Genomic DNA, 19,663 nt, shown 5'->3' with positions numbered 1-19,663 from the left:
CAACATGGGAGTTTTATGGCCTTAAATCAATTAGAAACGAGGCAGGCAAGATTAATTTAATGTTGGGCGGGGGAGGGTGGGTCACTTCGCTTTCCCATGACAATTCTAGCACCACTTAGGCCTTTGGATAAGGAGGTTACTTCCGGCCTGTGGTGCAGAGTGAGAATATTCATCACAGGTTTTATTCCTGGACAGACTGAACGAGGAAAGGCAACGGGACGGGGTACCTACACACAGGGGACTGTCGCCGTAACACATTCGTCTCTTTCCCCATGGTGTGCTCTTCTCTCACACACACACACACACACACAGAAAGTAATCAGGCCCGTACGCTGGCAAATAGGGAATCAATATACCTGAATTCCATCCAGGAGCTTGCTCATGCACCAGAAGCTGTCAGCCTCGATGTTCCGCAACACCTCTTCCTGCAAGATGGAAACATTGAAATTTTCCACCTCTTCCTCTGCAAAGAGCCAAAGACAAAAGAAAATAGAAAAAGAATGAGCAAGTGAGACAAAGATAAATGGAGGGAGAGCTACACAAATGGATAGAAAGAGCTACTGTAGATACAGTAAACATTGAAGATCTACATCAAAGAGAAATGGTAGAATTCTTCAAACGGTTCTGGGGGGTGTTCGCACAGGACGCGTTCTTGTGGTAAAAAAAATAGCTAGACGAGGTTCAACAGAAAGGAACTGAATTTCAAACATAAAAGTCTCTAAATGAGTTTAAGATCAACAGGAAACAATTTCGTTTTGCATTACTTCCGTAATGTGATGCATATAACAGCGAAACTTGATATTAAATGAGAATAGAATAAATAAATAAATAAATGTTGGATGGGACTGGATTGATTGGAGATGAAGTAACTGTTTACAAACAAACTTGCAAATGCTTCTGTTTGTGAATGGATTTGCAAATAAAAATAAAATAATACTTATCAAATCATGTCTTTGCATTTACGGTGACTGCAGTAAAAGGTTCAATCTAATCTAGCTGTTATTATTCATATTGAATATGATGATATTGAAGTCAGTGATTTGAAGCGTGGCATGATTGTTGGTGCCAGACGAGCTGGTTTGAGTATTTCTTTTATTAACATAAACATTACAGGATTATAATGCTGAACAAATGATTAAAACCACAGCGCTGCTCATTAGTGCTGTCAAATTCAAATGAGAAATTCGAATATTTTAGGAATTTAAGTAAAAAAATGCAAATTTGACTGCTAAAACTGGTCTTTGGCAATTGCGTCTTGCTCTCTCTTCAGCGTTCCTCAGATTAAGCAATTAGTTTTTAAAACGCTTTGTCAGGAAATGAGTATCATTTGGAAATGTGTGTCTTGAGATCACTTCCTGTTTTATTCTGTTGTGCTCCATCTGTTTGAACAACCACTGGGCTCAAAGTCTGAGCCACCTCACCACCGAGTTCAGACGAGTAGCTCTGCTATCTGGGAATATTACTTCCTATATTTAGGGATGCACCGATACTACTTTTTTCATATAAATGTATAGCTTATTAAGAAACACTTTATTATTAATACGTCAATACTTGATAATGTAGCAACAAAATTAACCATAATTCCAGTATATGTCATCAGTAGAAAATAAACTGTTTTTTATTTATTTATTTATAACCTGTATCTGGACTTTAAAGGATTCAGATCTTTTTTTGTTCAATTTAGTCATAAGATATCATCTCACTTTTCATTCATACAGTTATTATTGGAACCAATTCAATTTAAATATTATTATAATTTGTAAAAAATAATTATAATGATAATAAGAAAGATTATTATTGACTTTTAGATTTTTAAATACAATAGTGATATATTTAAATCATACATCTTAACTTTTTATTTTGACAGGAAGTCCTATATGTGTCTGTTTGTAGGACAGTAATTTAATTAGCTTCTTATTCAAATTCTGGTAAAAATGCACCTCCAGTGCCATTCTAAATGCATAATATAATTGAAGCGACCTTTTGAGCTTCTACATCTGAGATGTTATTCGTGAGTAGCGCTCAAATATTGCGCAACACGTGAAGGCTAAAAATAGCCACGAGTGCTAGCGGCTTGCGCATGCTTATATGAGTGTCAACAGAGCAGCGCAATTCACATACTATATATTTACTTATTAAACACAACCTTTTCTGATTCACAAAGCTAATCGCCCGTCTACAAGTGGCTTTGAATAAAATGCACGAGTCATATGAACTACTTTGTGTTTTAATTGTTCTTTTATGTCATTTTTGGAGTATAACAGCAACAAACATGACTAACACACAGTATCGGATTTGGATCTGGCTCGTCCGACCCAATCTGTCTAAAAACATCAGTATCGGAGCCGTTATTGATTCAAGTATCGGATCAGTGCATCCTTAGCTATATTTATTGTGCCCTCTTGTGGACTAAGGAAACATAGTCAATTTAAAAATCTGATGACTTTTTGATTTTGGTCAAATTGAAAGTAAAAATGTCGTTTCTGATGCATTTACCTGCTGCGTGACGTCTAGCTTATAGACATGAACTAAAACCACAAAACTACCATTTTCATGCAAATAGAACAAAAGAATGCATCCTGTGTGCACGTCTTGTGCTATTTCTCGCAAATAAAAGATAATTACTGAATTATGCTTGTAAGAAGTTAATTCAAATAAAGGACATGTCCAAATCAGGCCACGTCTACATTAATAGGTTTTCGTTTGCAAATGCATTGATCGCTATGTTTACGCCATTTTAGAGGCCAACTAATACAACCAGCACATATCTCTTCTAGATTTATTTAGAAACTACTTTGAATGAGTCAAACTGCAGCTCCAACAGGCAAAGCACAGGTTGAGCAGAGCAGATCACTCACACACACACACACACGCACACACACACACACACACACACAGAGCTGCTTTGTCTCCTTGGCAACATGGGTCTAACTTTAAAGCATATGACGAGCTCTGGCTGACAGGACCAGTGAGCTGCTGGGATTATTTGTAGCACTGCAGTTTAGTGAACGGATGTCCAGCTGCATGGTGCCCAATGCATTACTGTGGTCTGACACCGCTGGTCCTCTACACGCTAAAGTGCTCGTTCAAGACACTAATCACTGTCTGATCTCTGATAAATCACATTCCCCAGAATGACTGGCTCTGTTCCAAAAACTAGAAAGCTGCCTCGCTGCCTACGTAGGCAGCTCGCTACAAAGGGGATGTGTTCTTGCGCACAACATCAGCCAGACAGAAGCTATGTCCTCAGTAATACATTTTTGTTACAAAACGCATTGATTTTGCTAGATTTACGCCATTCGCACTGGAACTGCATTTTCCTCATCTGAAAGAGCGTTTCAATTGCCGGATACTTTACAAAATTATGATTTAGGAAACTGAAAACAGATTAGTGTGGCAAGTGCAGCAGAAAGAAACAGAATTCAGGTGTCTTGAGATACATTTTACAAAATTGCACTATTATAAACTTGACACAGCATCTTAAAAACGTGGTGCTCATGACGTGAGACACTAAAAAACTACCGTAGCGGTAATTTGTTTTTCGACTGGGTGATTCTCATTAAACCTGTCAAGCAAATGTCCTGGAACTATTTTATTTCAAAAGAAACATTATTTTTCCTATAGAAAATGAAGCCTATTAAGATTGTGTGCACTGTGACATTATGTTATTGAAAGTTATACACATATCAGACCAAATAACCTCACAGCAATGAATAAAAGATGGTTATTATGATAGTCTCATTAACGCAACATGAAAATAATTAACGCAACATAATAAGTAATTATGCATCATAGAATTTCTCCCTTGGTACTGCCTTCATTTGTGCTGATTTTAATAATAAAATCATTGTGCAGCCGCATCTTTTATATCAGGGGTTCTCAACGAAGGCGGTACCACCACCCCAGAGGGCATTCAAAGGATGCCGGGGGAGCTGAGAGCAAATTAGTAGAGGGAGGGGGGTGTTAGGCTCCAAATGGGGGATGTTTATAAGTCATAATAACAATTCTATCGTCTAGTTCCTCTTTGCATTAAAACATTTATCTAGACTTGAAATATATCAGTTGGTTCTCAATGATATGGGTTGGTACGCATTTGTACCACTGTTCATCTTATTTGAAGTCTAGCAACACACCTGAAGTATCTGGTTTAGCACCATCAAATACACAGGAGGAGGCACAACCTCGGCTAATGCACCTGCATGGCTCTGTAGATGAATACGGCTCAATGGATAGAGCCGAGCGAGGGGGACGTTCATCAAAAAAAGGTTGAGAACCACAGTTTTATATTATAATAAAGAAAAACAAGACTGTTACAGTAACGGGAATTCCCATTAAGAAACAATGGGAATATAAAAAGGTAAAACGTCCTGACGTTACGATAAAATGTGATGATGTGTTTAAGCATACTGAAAATAACGTCCCAATGTAAAACTTTGTAATAGTCCTAAATGTAGACTTAATTTTCCTAATACAAAATATAATTTCCCTTTTTTTATTTTTATTACTATTACTTTTTTATTTTATTATTGTTATATACATATATATATATATATATATATATATATATATATATATATATATATATATATATATATATATATATATATATAGATTGATTTGGGGTTAAATATGACCAAAATATATTTTCCGACAGGATTTGTGAGAAATAAAAAAAAAGTAGTAAATTATATTTATAATCTACATTTCTCTCACTTTGTCCACCACCTTGGATGAATATTTCCCATTAATGTTGCAGCAACGATGCGATTGTGTTCTCCATGAAGGAATGCAATGCTGACTTTGAATTCTGCCAAAATGCAGCATCTTCAAAGGCAGCATCATTTTAAACAGACTTCATGTTAGGGACATGCCCATGATGCCTTAAAATGTTGTCTAGGTAGGCAGCTTACTAAGGTGAGGAACAGAGCAGTAGTCTGACTCCCATGACAGGGCGAGGAAAAGTATGCAGTTGTAGAGTTTGGTTCTGGATGACCTTTAAATGGTGGACAGAATCATTGTGCTTTCACATAACGGCCTTCCGCTTAGGAATCGAGGTACTCGCGAGTGTTGTCGTGTGTGGGCTGTAATAAGGCAGTGTTAATCTCTCCAGTCGTGCGAGAGTTCTTACAGAGCAGAGTCCCTTAACGGCACTTGCACTCAGCACAACACAAGGACACACAAAGAGAAGCTGATGAGAAGATGAAGGCGTAAAACAAGCCAACAGCACCTCCTGTGGTCAAAAGTGCAACTGCAAGTACATTACATGTTTAAGGGGAAATTCTGTTTTGTAGCCACTGTAAATATCTCCTATGGAGTGGTTCCAGAAAGGTAATTTCCAAATATATTAACTACTTCAGTTTAGCTCTGAGAATAGCTCTAGCATCATTTGTTTGACACTTGGTTTGATTTTTTTGTTATCTACTGCAAATGTGTCCAAATAGGCAGCTATGAAAAGCACTATGAACAATACACACATTCAATATTTCTGTATGATATATATTTTTTTTTTTTTGCACAAACACAGTCTCAATGGGTCAGTGAAGTCACTGATAAAGGGATAGCTCACCCCAAAATGAAAATTCTCTCATAATTTACTCACCCTCATGCCATCCCAGATGTGATTGACCAGCTCTGTAGGTCCATACACAAGCGAATGGTGAGCAGAATTTTGAAGGTCCACAAATTATATATTGACAACATTAAAATAATCCATAAAACTCCAGTGGTTGAATCCATATCTTCTGAAGTGATATGTTAGTGTGAGAAACAGATAAATATTTAAGTCCTTTTATATATATATATATATATATATATATATATATATACTCTATATATATATTTCTTTTTTTTTATATATAAAAGGACTTAAATATTTATAATATATGGAGATGTGTGTGTGTGTGTGTATATATATATATATATACACACACACACACACACACACACACACACACACATCTCCACATTTAACCCACCCCAAACAGTAAGTGGCAGAACGTGGAAGCAAAAGTGTAGATTCACATTAAAAAAGGTCTAAAATATTGATCTGTTTCTCACCCACATCTATTATATCACTTCAGAACACTGAAGTTAAACACTGGAGTCTTATGGATCACTTTTATGCTGAATTTATGTCCTTTTTAGACCTTCTGAGATCTAGTCACCATTCACTTGGATAGTGAGGACCAACAGAGCTGAGATTTTCTACTAAAAATCTTTGTTTGTGTTCAGCAGAAGAAAGAAAGTCATATACATCTGAGATGGCAATGAGGGTGAGTAAATGATGAGAGAATTTTCATTTTTGGGTGAACTATCTCTTTAAGTGAATAGCATGTATTACTCATATACTGGAGTGGGTGAGTGCGAAAGGTTTACACATATACCTGCACGTATGCACAGATTCATGAAAGCATAAGGCGTACTACTTTATGACCATCATTTCACCCTTGAGGTCATCATCACGCCATATGTCTGAACGCATCGCAACAGAAAAGAGCAGATGTCGGTAGAGATCCATCCAGCGTGCACGGTAAACATACAAACCGGAGTAGACAACACACACACTGAGCTGCCTCCCTGTAGAACTCAGAGATCTCTGTTGATAAACCATCATTTTGCAATTCACACAAGCCACGGACAGTTGATTAAATGGCTACTTATAGTAGTTTAAAATGGTGATTCCCACCCAGGGTTACGAGTACCCCCAAGTGTACTTAAAGGAATATTCCAGGTCCCAATACAAGTTAAGCTCAATCAACAGCATTAGTGGCATAATGTTGATTACCCAAAAAAATAAAATAAAATTGCCCTTTCTTTTCTTAAAAAAAACACAAATCTGGGTAACAGTGACACACTGTTCTCAACAAGTATGGCCACAAGATGTAAACAATATGCATGTTAACATGATTTTAGTGTGATAAAATCACTTACTAACCATTTCTGTGTAAAGTTAAAGCCAATTTTACAACTTTGTTGTCACTACTCTGTAATGCACTACTCTGCAATTCCCTGAAACCCCAAAATGACCATAAAAAAACAACGAGCACTTAACTCCATGTTGCTCCAGGGGGATTGTCCCTGTAATAAGTGCACTGGATGTCGCTTTGGATAAACGCGTCTGGCAAATGCATTAATGTAAATGGTCTGCATTTATATAGCACTTTTTTAAACATCAACGGTATTCAAAGCTCTTTACACTGCGTCTCATTCACCCATTCACACACACTCACACACCAATGGCAGCAGAACTGCTATGTAAGGTGCTAGCCTGCCATTGGGAGCAAATTGGGGTTCAGTGTCTTGCCCAAGGACACTTCGGCATGTAGAGTCATGTGGGTCAGGAATCAAACCACCAACCCTGCGATTAGCGGCCAACCCGCTCTACCACCTGAGCCACAGCCGCCCCATGGATGGAATACAAAGATGAGAATAAACATTCCAGAATCTTTTCCAGTCCACACATACTTGTTTGAGGTGGATGCATTTTTATTTGGTAAGGCTTGAGCAAAAACTACAACGGAAACACATTTACTGAATATATTCCTATAGAATTTATATAGGAAAGCTGACGCATGCCAAAAAAAGTCACGTATCTTTGCCTCAAGCCTTGTGTATACAGTACATGGTTCGCTCAGAGAATATCATTAACATCATCACATTGCATCTGAAATGTTCCTCTGGTTATTTTGAAGCCTCCAAAAATATTGTCTACTATTATCACCCAGAACTGTGGGACGTGCTTTCGCTCGCAGATACAAGGCATCTGCCGCTGAACACTAGCAAACATGATGTTCGGGGGAGCAAGTAATTTATTACACTGAACAAACAAGGCCACGGTGGCTTCCCTAGTGGCTATAACTTCAATTGTATGCCAATTTCCCTGGAAGTGACGATTTTGTTCTCTTGAACTCATTGGAAGGAAACACTGCTTTATTCGTTAATAATTCTTATGATATTCTGATTCTTCAAATAAATTTAATTTGTAACTTGGATGGAAACATGAGTAATGAAATAATAATTAAAGAAGCACCATAAAAGGTAAAGACGTTAATTTTGCCACAGAAACAGAAAAAAGGTGACCAACAAATTGACTCATCATTTGTCATAGTTGTGGATAGTTAGAACAAACCTCAGATTTACATTGAAGTGATAGATGTTATCACTTGCCACACTACTGCGGTGCTTCAAAATGTAAATCTCAAAAAAATTTCATCTGGAGTCAGGCTCTTCTATTACTTCGCTGACATGGGCTGTTTCACTTCCATTGAGGTCAAGGGTACATTTCCTTTGGCATACTGGAACTGCAAGGAGCTGGAATGATTCTACAGCTCTGCCCCATCATATGCCCTCGGTTTGCAGGCCAGCACAACCTGTCGAAAATGAGTTAATGGACGCGGTGAGCTTTCACCAGCCTCATAACCAAAGACAGCCCAGAAGGGTTTTTTACCAACCATAGGAAGTTACTGCAGAAACTCTGTCTGGTGGATTATGCAATATGACCCGTAGGGTGTCCTAATCCTTTAACCCGCTACCGCCCACTACCGCCCCCTGCATTGGTTAATGAGTATTGAAAAGAATCCATGGACTGGTAATTGAAGGCAAGGTTAATTAACATGGTAGTCAACTCAGCAAACATGTCACTTCAACAGGGCCGCATAATGAGCGCTGGGGTGGTAATTATGGTGTAAACATAGTTGCCATTGAAAACAAGATGTAGATCCATTTGTGATTTATGGAGATCATGCCTGGAAGTAATGAAGGACATGTAAGGGAGGAACAGTCTGCACTGAGAACAGCTCGAAATGAGTTTTGCTTGTGATTCTTGAAGCAAGTTGGACAGGCCAAAAGGCGCAAACAATCTCAAAACCACATTTCAGAAATTCCACATTCTTAAAAAATGATTTAATCAGTGCTAAAATATTCCCCTAGTGACTTAATTAGGTAAAAAAAACTTAAAATGTAAAAACGGCTTCAGTTAATGAAATGTAATCACAAAGGTCCAGATATAGGTTATAGGGGTTCTGAATGGTTGCCAGAATTTGGCATGTAACATGCATAAAAAAAGATGCAGGACGAGTTATGCGGCAAAATGTTATACTCTGCTTTAGATTTTTGTTCCAAATGCCAAGTAGGTGCAATAGTAATACTGATACATGCCTAAGAAAAATGACTAATTAATATTTTCTTATTCAGCCTAAACATGTATTGAACCAGCAACATTCCTTTAACAAACTCAGATTTTACTTAATATCAGCAAAACAAAAGTCACAATGGAGAGTTACTTTCCCGAAGCTTAACCTTATAAGTCCAGTAATTATATACTGTTCAAAATGTACGTCAAGCGTGTGTACAACAAAACTAAAAACTAAAATAGACTTACAATAACTACTGCAAATCAATAAAAAAATGTCTGGCCGTGCATGAAATACAATCATGCTGGAGAGCTGTGGCTTTTGTGTGGGTTAAGGACCATGAATCCACTTTAGATCAGAGTTATTCTGCGTTACGAGGCATAAACGGCTCCCTGGATGAGTAACTATGGCAATCGTTGTAACTTCGGAAATGTTACAATGTTTTTATAGCTGCTCAGTGTCCAGAAGTGGGAGTGTGTTATTGTAGAACGGCAGTGCAGTGTTTGAAATAGCTTGACGTGACAGCATGGACTGGTAAAGAACAATACAATACACATCACTTTGTGCCTGACAACTCAATCCACTGCCACTACTTCTCAGTATTGCATGTAAGAGCGGCAGTAGTGGCCGAAAGAGAGGTGAACTTCCCTGAGTGTGAAATATCATGCAAGATGAGCCCATTAAAGAATTAATTTGCTTTTATTAGAAGCGTAAAGGGAGTCATTATCCATACAGTAATGGGGAATCTCATGAGCCATTAAGAACATGGTCAGACAATAAAATGGCACTTTCAGTTCTTGTAAATTGATACTAAATAATAAATAGAATTGATAACAAATAGAATATTCAATAACAGAGCAAATACATTTGCACGGGTGACTGCATGGCATTCCCATAGAATATTTTGAACTTTAAGTGAAAATGATTTAATTAATTGTTATAAGCTGCACCAAGTCAAGCATGACACATTTCAGTGATGTAAATGAACAAAAAGTGATTTCTCAGAGCGAGGATCTGTGCAGAAATTCAATTTATAGCTTTTTATAGCAAAGTAATTAAACTAGATCCAAGAATATTCAATAACTGTGATTAGTCAGAGAAAACGAATGACTTTATGACAAGGCAATTTTTCCAGATCTTTCTTAGAATTGTACACTCAGATGATTAAAAGAAATGTGTGCGTTGCTTACAATAGTAGACATAGCAGAGCTTATGGGGAAGACAGAATGGGCATTAATCATAATGTTACACTATTTGTTAATGTAACATTACTTATTGAAATTGTGTTATTCGTTAATGATGCATTACTTGTTAATGCCATTTTACATTAATGGTTAAAGTTATGTTACATTACTCATTAAAGGTTCACTCAGTATTTTTGTTGCTATTCAACATGTTCCAGACGGAATCTGTGGACATTTCTTTTTTTTTCTGCACTGATTTCTGCGGAAGGGGTTTAAACATATACAAATTTATAAAATGAACTACAGCAGTGGCCAAAAATATTGGCAGTGACATACATTTTGTGTTTTGGTAAATTTGCTGCTTCAGTATTTGTAGATTATGTTTTCACATGTTTCTATGGTATACTGGGAAACAATGATAAGCGTTTCATTAGTTTTAAAGGCTTTTATTAGCAAAAACACTCAATTTATGCAAAGAGTCAATATTTACAGTGTTGCCCCTTGTTCTGTATAACCTCTGCAATTCACTCCGGGATGCTGGATATCAGCTTCTGGGCCAAATCCTGACTGATGGCGATCCATTCTTGCCTTATTAGTGCTCTGATTTGGTCACAATTTGTGGGCTTCTTTTTGTGCACTCGCCTTTTTAGAATTGACCTCAGGTTCTCTATGGGATTAAGATCTGGGAGTTGCCTGGCCACCGATCCAAAATTTCAATGTAATGATCTTCGAGCCACTTCATTATCACACTTGCCTTGTGGCATGGTGGAAAATGCACGGATCATCACCAAATTGCTCCTGGATCGTTGGGAGCAGTTGCTCTTGCAGGATGTTTTGATACCATTCTTTATTCATGGCAGTGATTTTGGGCAGAATTGTGAGAAAGCCCACTCCCTGTGATGAAAAGCAACCCCACACATGGATGTTCTCAGGATGCTTCACTGTTGGCATGACACAGGACTCATGGTGGCGTTCACCTTTTCTTCTCTGGACTCTCGATTTTCCAGATGTCACAAACAGTCAGAAGGGGGCTTCATCAGAGAAAATATCTTTGCACCAGTTTTCTTCTGTCCAATCCTTGTACTTCCTGCAGAATTTCAGTCTTTCAGTGTTTTTCTTGGAGAGAAGTGGCTTCTTTCCTGCCCTTCTTGACAGCAGGCCATTGTCCAAAGATCTTCGCCTCACTGTGCATGCAGGTGCACTCACACCAACCGGCTGCCAATATTGAACAAGCTCTGCACTGGTGGTGACACGATTCCGTAGCTGACTCCTCAGTAGGAGACGGTCCTGGCACTTGCTGGACACTCTGAGACCTTCTTCACTGCAGTTGAACCTCTCTCCTTGAAGTTGTTGATGATCCGGTAAATGGTTCTTTCAGGTGCAATATTCTTTACAGCAATTTCCTTGCATGCGAGGCCATTTTGATGGAAAGCGATGATGACTGCACGTCTTTCTTTAGAGGTAAACATTGCTAACAATAACACAATGATTGGAAGCACTTCTTCCCTCATTTTATAGCAATCATTCTGCTTTTATAATCCAATCAGATTGATAGAGTGATTTCACCTGACTAGTACTCGTTCACACTTTCCCAGGTGCTGCTGATATGATTAGTGAAATGATGTTGGTTGGTCATTTTGTGCCAGGGCCAGAAAACTGTGAAATTTGGGGTTTTGTGATAAAGTTAATTGTTTGGGCCAATTAAGCTTTTTGCAATTATTTAAAATGCATCTGATCACTCTGCACAATAATCTAGAAACAATATGAATCAACATCACAACAACTGAAGCAGAAACTTTGCGAAACACAAAATTGATGTCACTGCCAATGCTTTTGGCTATGGCTGTACATCTTATTTGTAGCTTAAAGAGTCATGAAATTAGCCAAAATATTTCATAAACAAACATGCACAAGATGGGGAACGCGTATAACTTTTATGAATGACAGATGTCAAAATTCTGCGGAAATCTTTTCTGTTGAAGAGTTTTCTGCTGATTCTGCATGCGCAAATACCATCTGGGTCTGATAATCACTAACATTTCAAATAGAAAAGTTGAACAGTATTTTTTTTTTTAAAAAAAAGCAATCACATGAGATGAAGATTCATTATATTGATCTTGGAGAAAAAGCTGCTTTTTTCTACATATGTCGTTGGACGCACATTCACGAGCACTTCAGTTTTTGCGTGATGCTGCATTATGGCACTAGCTGTCACTGCAACATAAACAAGAATATTATTGAGCACACCTTCAATGCGCTGCATCGTTAAATAATGTTATGTTGTGTTATTCGTCAATGCTACATTACCTGTTGAAGTTATATGACGTTACTAGTTGACACAGTGTTGCATTATGCGCCATGTTGTGTTATTCATTATCGTTGCATTAATGCTGGATTGTAATTCCTTATTGCATTTCCCTACAGTTGCATTGTGCTATTCGTTATCGTTGCATTTCATTATTTGTTATTGCTATACTTGCATTACTTGTTCTGTTGCATTATTTGATAGAAAGCAGTTACAATGTATTATATGTCATCACTGCATTGCGTTATTCGTTATAGTTATGTTACACTATTCATTAATGTTTCACTACTTTTTCATTATCGCTACGTTGCATTGTTGTTGCATTGGGCGGACAGACAGACAAACAGATAGATGATTTATGGATGGGCATTTGAGTAATTTTGAAGCGTACTTTGACAAAAAAAAATTGTAATCGACTACTCATATTAAAATTACATAAAAAATATTAAATTACACTTACGTGAAAATTATTTTGTTTCATTCGCAAACATTGCCAAGAACAGTTTCAAAACAAGCTTGCTTTTTATATAATGTGCTGTGTTGGTGTTAAAGAGATTTAACGCATTTACACATACTGATCTGATAAGATTCAGAGCTTCTTGTGTCACTTTGCATTTTCTTTAAAACATAAAAGCAGATCCTCGTCCGTTGGTTTGCATAAACCCAACAAGAGCCGAATACCAATAAAGAATAATTCAATAAGAAACAAAATATTACAAGTATTGCCACAGCTTGAAAGCAAAGACGCCATTATATCTCCTCCTCTCTCATCCAACATCTCAAAAGGCGCACATCCACAGCACAGCCATTGGACTCAATTGTAACTGCGAGATTTGGTGAGAGATTCAGAGGGAAAACACAGTATAATTCAGTGTTGCTCATGGCAGGCAATTGAGCAAAAGAAAATACATTTATGATATTTGACAACTATTTTAATAGTCGATTAGCTGGTGCAAAACGGGTCCTCGATTAGTCGATTACTTGTGCACCTAGATGTATTATGATTGGTTCACATCAAGTTATGTTATTCATAATATGGCTAAACACTGATGCGCTTTACAGAAAAAAAACTGAAAGCCAAAAGGTCAAACTGGTCGACAAAGCTCGGAAGGAAAAAGAAGAAAAATACATGCCACGAGACATCTCAGGCATCCCAAGGCAGTCACTTAACAACTCGTTAGAGCAAATGAGGAAAGTTAATCAGACCAGCATTCAAATCAGTGCTGGACTCAGTTCTTCAAATGGAGAAATGCGAACAAACCGATACTCATTAAGGCCTCTACTGTGGGTCACACACCACTAACTGCTCAATTCAGCCGTGGAGGCCTATGGCATTTCATCAATGAATGGCCAGCAAAGGCCTTTCAGGAGATTGACAGAAAGCTGGAGTCAGCAGTTATAGGGTTAGTGAACCTAATGCACATGCTGTAATAGGCATAGGCTATTAGGAACCCATGAGCTGCATGATCCAGGATGCCACAAGGGTGAATAAATGCATAGTATCCAGTGGGAAAGTTCAGGCTGATGGGACTTTATTAAATCACAGGCTGCATTCATGAGTAACCGAGTAAGACAAGAAACATACTTTACGCAAGTACATGTCCACAGTTTCAAGTGCTTGGCCAAAGTATTGCCAATGTAGTAAAGTTGAACCAGCTTAACGTGTTCTTGCATTACTGTGACAGCAACAAATCTCAGTACTTGAGTGGGCGATAGAGTTGCCTTCAAATCTGCGCCATTAAACTGGAAGTGTTATTGTCTAACTTGCTTTAAATATATTGAATTTACCTTACTTGCTCATCAATATTCTCATTAAATTATTCCAAGCCCTTTCTACATTCAACCATGTGCAGGATAATAAAAAAACATACCTATAATTAAAATGATACTGGTTAAAATGCTAATTCTGGATTTCAGCAATGGTATTAATACTAGTTCAAATGCTAATTTTTGATATCTGTACTTTGGTTGTCACTAGTGCCAATGTTAATTTCACTTATATTTAATGTTATTAGAACTAGTAAAATAAATAATATGATAAATATTATAATATTAAAGATAAATTAATTTACTCTTCAGTTTATTAAAATCTGAAATTGATTTCCAGATATCTGAAATGTCAAAATGCATGTTGAAATGCACTTACAAATATATATATATATAAAAAAAAAAAAAAAAAATCACAAATTGTAATTAAACTTTTAATCCGTGGAATGGACATTTATGGCTTAATAGTAACAATGTAATTAATGATATAAAAAAAAACCTCATTTTTACAAGAATGGAATTTCAACTAGTAAGAAATTAGTTACAGATATTCTTTTGACCATCAGTGCATGATGGATCATTTTAAAATTCAACTAGTGAAAATGCAGTTAAAGGTATCAGTTATTGTTTAGTTCAAATTAGATAAATAATGGGCATTCCCACGATTAATGGCATAACTTTTTTTATATAAATAATTAACATTTTTACAAGGGGTGTCAATTGGTAACATTTTTAGAATCAAATTAATTTCATGACATTTCATCGAATTATATTACAATTTATCACATTTAAATGAATCTATCTATCTATCTATCTATCTATCTATCTATCTATCTATCAATATTAGAGGTCGATAGATATATTGGTTTTGCGGATTAACTGGCACCGATAACAATTTCTGGAACTATCGATAATTTGCCCCCGTTGTGTCCCATTGTGTCCAGTGCTGGAGCGGCTGGGAAGGGCGCATTGTCATTATACAGTATGATATTGGCATCTAGAGGCGAAATAAAAACTATCACTGATGCCTCGTGGTGGTTGTTTTGACACGTGAGACTGCATTTTGAATGTAGAGGAACACTACACCAAGCTGAACAATACAGATTTAAAACACCAACAACTAAATGGTATGTATACAGCACACATCGTCATATCATAATAAAGTAATTAATTTCTTGAATAGATGTTGCATTAGTAGAGAACAGCAGTATGTTTGCAGACCAGGCTGAGAGGACGCTAACATTAAAGCTAACCTCAATCTGTTTGAACAATGTGACAAAAAACACACAAGTCCTACCTAAATGTTTAAATAAGATGTATTACCATCTATTTGCATTAGTTTATATCCAGTCACATGTATGTTTTAGCCAGTTAAGTTATATATTTAAAGGTAGTGAGAGATGTGAGAAAAAATATCTTCATGCAGTCAAGAGAAACGTATAAACAAATCAGAAACGCAAATGATTTTAATTCATTTTTTACCCTCACAGTAATACTTATTTTTGTAACTTTGATTAGATAACCATCAAGTGATCGGTGAGTGTGTATGTGTGTGTGTGTGTGACGAGTTTCTTGGAGAATTTAAAGGAGCGTAACAGCGCAAAATACAAACAAAAATATCACTGAATCTTACAGAAGCGTAAAAAGCATAAGACATTGCAATTCACTAGTTTGCCCTAGTTTCACATTAAAGACCCCATCACCAGAAGTGATCAGCCACTTGAAGATGTGCGATAGCTCTGTGAATCACAAAAGGCTGTGTTAAATAAGTAAATAATAAAATGCACACACAGCTCCAGCACATTATTAATCAGTTATCGGCTTTCCAACTTGGTTATCGCATCGGCAAAATCCTATATCGGTCGACCTCTAATATATATATATACGGCCATGGCCAAAAGTATTGTCAGTGACATAAATTTTGTGCTTCGCAAATTGTTCTGCTTCAGTTGTTTCAGTGTTGATTCACATTGTTTCTAGATTATTGTGCAGAGTGATCAGATGAACAATGGCCTGGTGTCAAGAAGGGCAGCAAAGAAGCCACTTCTCTCCAAGAAAAACACTGAAAGACTGAAATTCTGCAGGAAGTACAAGGATTGGACAGCAGAACACTGGTGCAAAGATATTTTCTCTGATGAAGCCCCCTTCTGACTGTTTGGGACATCTGGAAAATCAGAGTCCAGAGAAGAAAAGGTGAACGCTACCATGAGTCCTGTGTCATGCCAACAGTGAAGCATCCTGAGAACATCCATGTGTGGGGTTGCTTTTCATCACAGGGAGTGGGCTCTCTCAAAATTCTGCCCAAAAACACTGCCATGCATAAAGAATGGTATCAAAACATCCTGCAAGAGCAACTTCTCCCAACGATCCAGGAGCAATTTGGTGATGATCCGTGCATTTTCTAGCATGATGGAGCACCATGTCACAAGGCAAGAGTGATAATGAAGTGGCTCGGAGATCATTACATTGAAATTTTGGATCCGTGGCCAGGCAACTCCTCAGATCTTAATCCCATAGAGAACCTGAGGTCAATTCTCAAAAGGCGAGTGCACAAACAGAAGCCCACAAATTGTGATCAAATTCAAGCACTAATAAGTCAAGAATGGATCGCCATCGGTCAGGATTTGGCCCAGAAGCTGATATCCAGCATCCCAGAGTAAATTGCAGAGGTTATACAGAACAAGGGGCAACACTGTAAATATTGACTCTTTGCATATATTTAATGTTTTTGCTAATAAATCCTTTAAAACTTATGAAACGCTTATCATTGTTTTCCATAAATAGCCCTAGTGTGGCAGGGCAGAGGGCGGGGCCGGGTCGTGATTATGCACACCCGGTCCCTTATCAGGCTAATCAAGCCTCCGAGAGGGATAAAGGCCGACTGCGGAGGATTGTGCAGGAGAGAGAGATGTCCGTCATGTGTGTGTGTTTGTCTTTTAAGTTATTCATTCACTTCTTTCCACCTAGTTTTTACTAGTGCAAATGTATTTACTGAAATCAAGAATTAGCATTTTCAATATATAGATACCTATCATTTATATCCTGCAAGCGATTAAATGTCAAAAGGGCCTGCATTGTGCATTGTGGGTGGAGTGATACGGATCAAGTTCTGTTTGCTGCATTTTTTAAATGCTGGTCTAAGTAGATATGCGTCACGCAGACTTCGTTGTCTGTTGAATCATGTTATGTATCTTTTCAGCATCACACAGCATGAGTAAAACCCTGTTCTTCAACTTTTAAACAAGACTCAAAATCTCACGTTCTGTTCCATGCGGTCCTGTGTGTACTACCTCAAATTATCTCTATATGCTGTTCAGTGTTGTTGCGTCCCAGGATGAGAAATACCGTGTTGTTTAGGTACATTTCCAACACCCTCTTACCAACTGGAAAGAGACTACCATAACTAATCACAAAAATAAAAAATGAGGCCCCATTTTGGCAAGTTTGCATATAATTGCTAGATTGGTGTAAAACGTTTTGAAGTTGAAAAGTTATGCAATGATTATGCGTTTTCATTATAGATCACTGCTGTGGTAGGCTAACTGGAACCCATAAGCTTTGTGATCCAAGTGGATAAATGCACAACATCCATTGAGAACGCCCAGGCTGATGGGAGTTTATTCATCCCAAGCAGAACAACGCTGAGCGTGGGTGAAATTTGCTAAAGCCGTTTCTGGCAAGGGTCCTTCAGCTCAGAGGCCGCCATGAAAGCTTTCAGTGTGGTTTACCCTCTTATTTTTGCACAAGCTGAAACATTTGTGCATTGTGATCATGCTGACATTCCAAAATCAAATTTTCTAAATGGTAAATGGAGCATTTTTAGACATTTTGAGTGTGTGTCAGGGGTGATTATTGTTTTTACAGTGCCAACAATGTATTTGTGAAATAATTTTTCACTATGGCCAAGACATGCTTGGCACAAACTTGTTTATACAGCAAAAATGCACAAACACACTATGCATTTGCAATACAAAAAGAAGCAGATTGTTACATTTAATAAAGACAAATTGAGTGGTGCTTTGCCGTCTCATGATGCAAGGGTGTTCTGAGTGGTTGCTGGGGCATTGCTAGTGGTTATTGGTTATTGGAGTCCACAGTATTTGAAAGGTAGTTACCTACTGGCCCAAGTCCAACGAGAACTATTTGGGTTTGGCAGAAAGATCTAAGGGTCAACCTCTCAACAGTCTATATCATGTTTAATGTGATGCCTTGGGGTCGCTTGCACACCCCAACTTTGGAACAATGGAAGAATTTAGAATGTCTTCCAGTGCAACATTGCAGAAGAACATCGGAGACCTGAATAGAACCATCAGATGATTAAGCAGGAGAACTTTTCACTCTTCCATCCAACACCAGTGGTGTTGCCCACTGTAATAGTTCATCCCATCCAGTAGATCTTTAAAAGTAGCACCAGTGAACCATATCTGCCCTCCAGAACTTTACTCAGGAAGAATCTATACATGAAGATGATGCAGTTACACCATCTTCCTCTAGAATCAATAGTGTGCCACACTAATGCACATACCATTTCATCACACTAAATCCTTTTAATTATAAAACTCTATAGCTGCCTAATGGGAAAACAGCTTTCCCCTGAAGAATGGAGAGAACAGAGGTGGAGAACAGAGTGGACAGAGAACAAAACCATCTGAGACAAAGCAGCCAGCTGATTGGATGGTGACTTCAATGAAGAATGGCACTGTAGATTAAAAATATCGATAGATTAGACATATGTAGCTTAACGAGCTATGCAAATTGAGCCGCCTGATTAAAAGAGTAATGAATGAGGATATTAGAATGGGCTGATGAAGCTCTATGGATTTTATTCATACCGAGAAATACAGCCAATCAGACTGAAGACTTGTTAAAGCTTTAAGAACGTTCAATGCAAAAAGACATGCAAAATGAAAATTACTCAAGCTCTCTAAATACCACATTGAACATTGAAGACGTTACAAGTTTGTTTGAGACACTTCAAGTAAAAAAGTGGAACATAGAGATTCATACCTGCACATCTGGCTCTGCAAGTGTACTCTGATTTCAATTAAACATATCAAACATTTTCAGGAGTTATGTTTCCTGTAGAATAGTTAGACTACTGTAAACAGTGTCTCCAGCTGTCTTGCTATTAGAAAAAAAATCAATTGCATTGTATTTAACTTGAGCTGTTTTATTCCACCAGGCCTTGGCCCACTAAATACAACTACTTACAGAACAGATGAGCAATTTCATTTGTTGGGGTTGAATGTTATTCAGATATATTTTGAAGGCTCTCA

The 19,663-nt window shown here is 37.5% G+C and overlaps 1 protein-coding gene across 3 annotated transcripts in view; it reads right to left on the bottom strand.

Annotated features, from left to right (window-relative positions):
- The window catches only part of tbc1d22a (TBC1 domain family, member 22a), a 180,446-nt gene that overhangs the window by 110,101 nt on the left and 50,682 nt on the right, over positions 1 to 19,663 (bottom strand). For all 3 annotated transcript variants that reach the window (XM_052120295.1, XM_052120297.1, XM_052120296.1), the window contains one exon: positions 357 to 463. In XM_052120295.1, the coding sequence (XP_051976255.1) occupies positions 357 to 463 (107 nt within the window). The remainder of the gene's footprint in view (positions 1 to 356; positions 464 to 19,663) is intronic.

This window comes from Xyrauchen texanus, chromosome 47 (genome assembly GCF_025860055.1).
Source record: "Xyrauchen texanus isolate HMW12.3.18 chromosome 47, RBS_HiC_50CHRs, whole genome shotgun sequence".
In the NCBI taxonomy this organism is placed as follows: Eukaryota; Metazoa; Chordata; class Actinopteri; order Cypriniformes; family Catostomidae; genus Xyrauchen; species Xyrauchen texanus.
The sequence above is the reverse complement of the archived record's forward strand: the minus strand, read 5'-3'. Positions and strand labels throughout refer to the sequence as shown.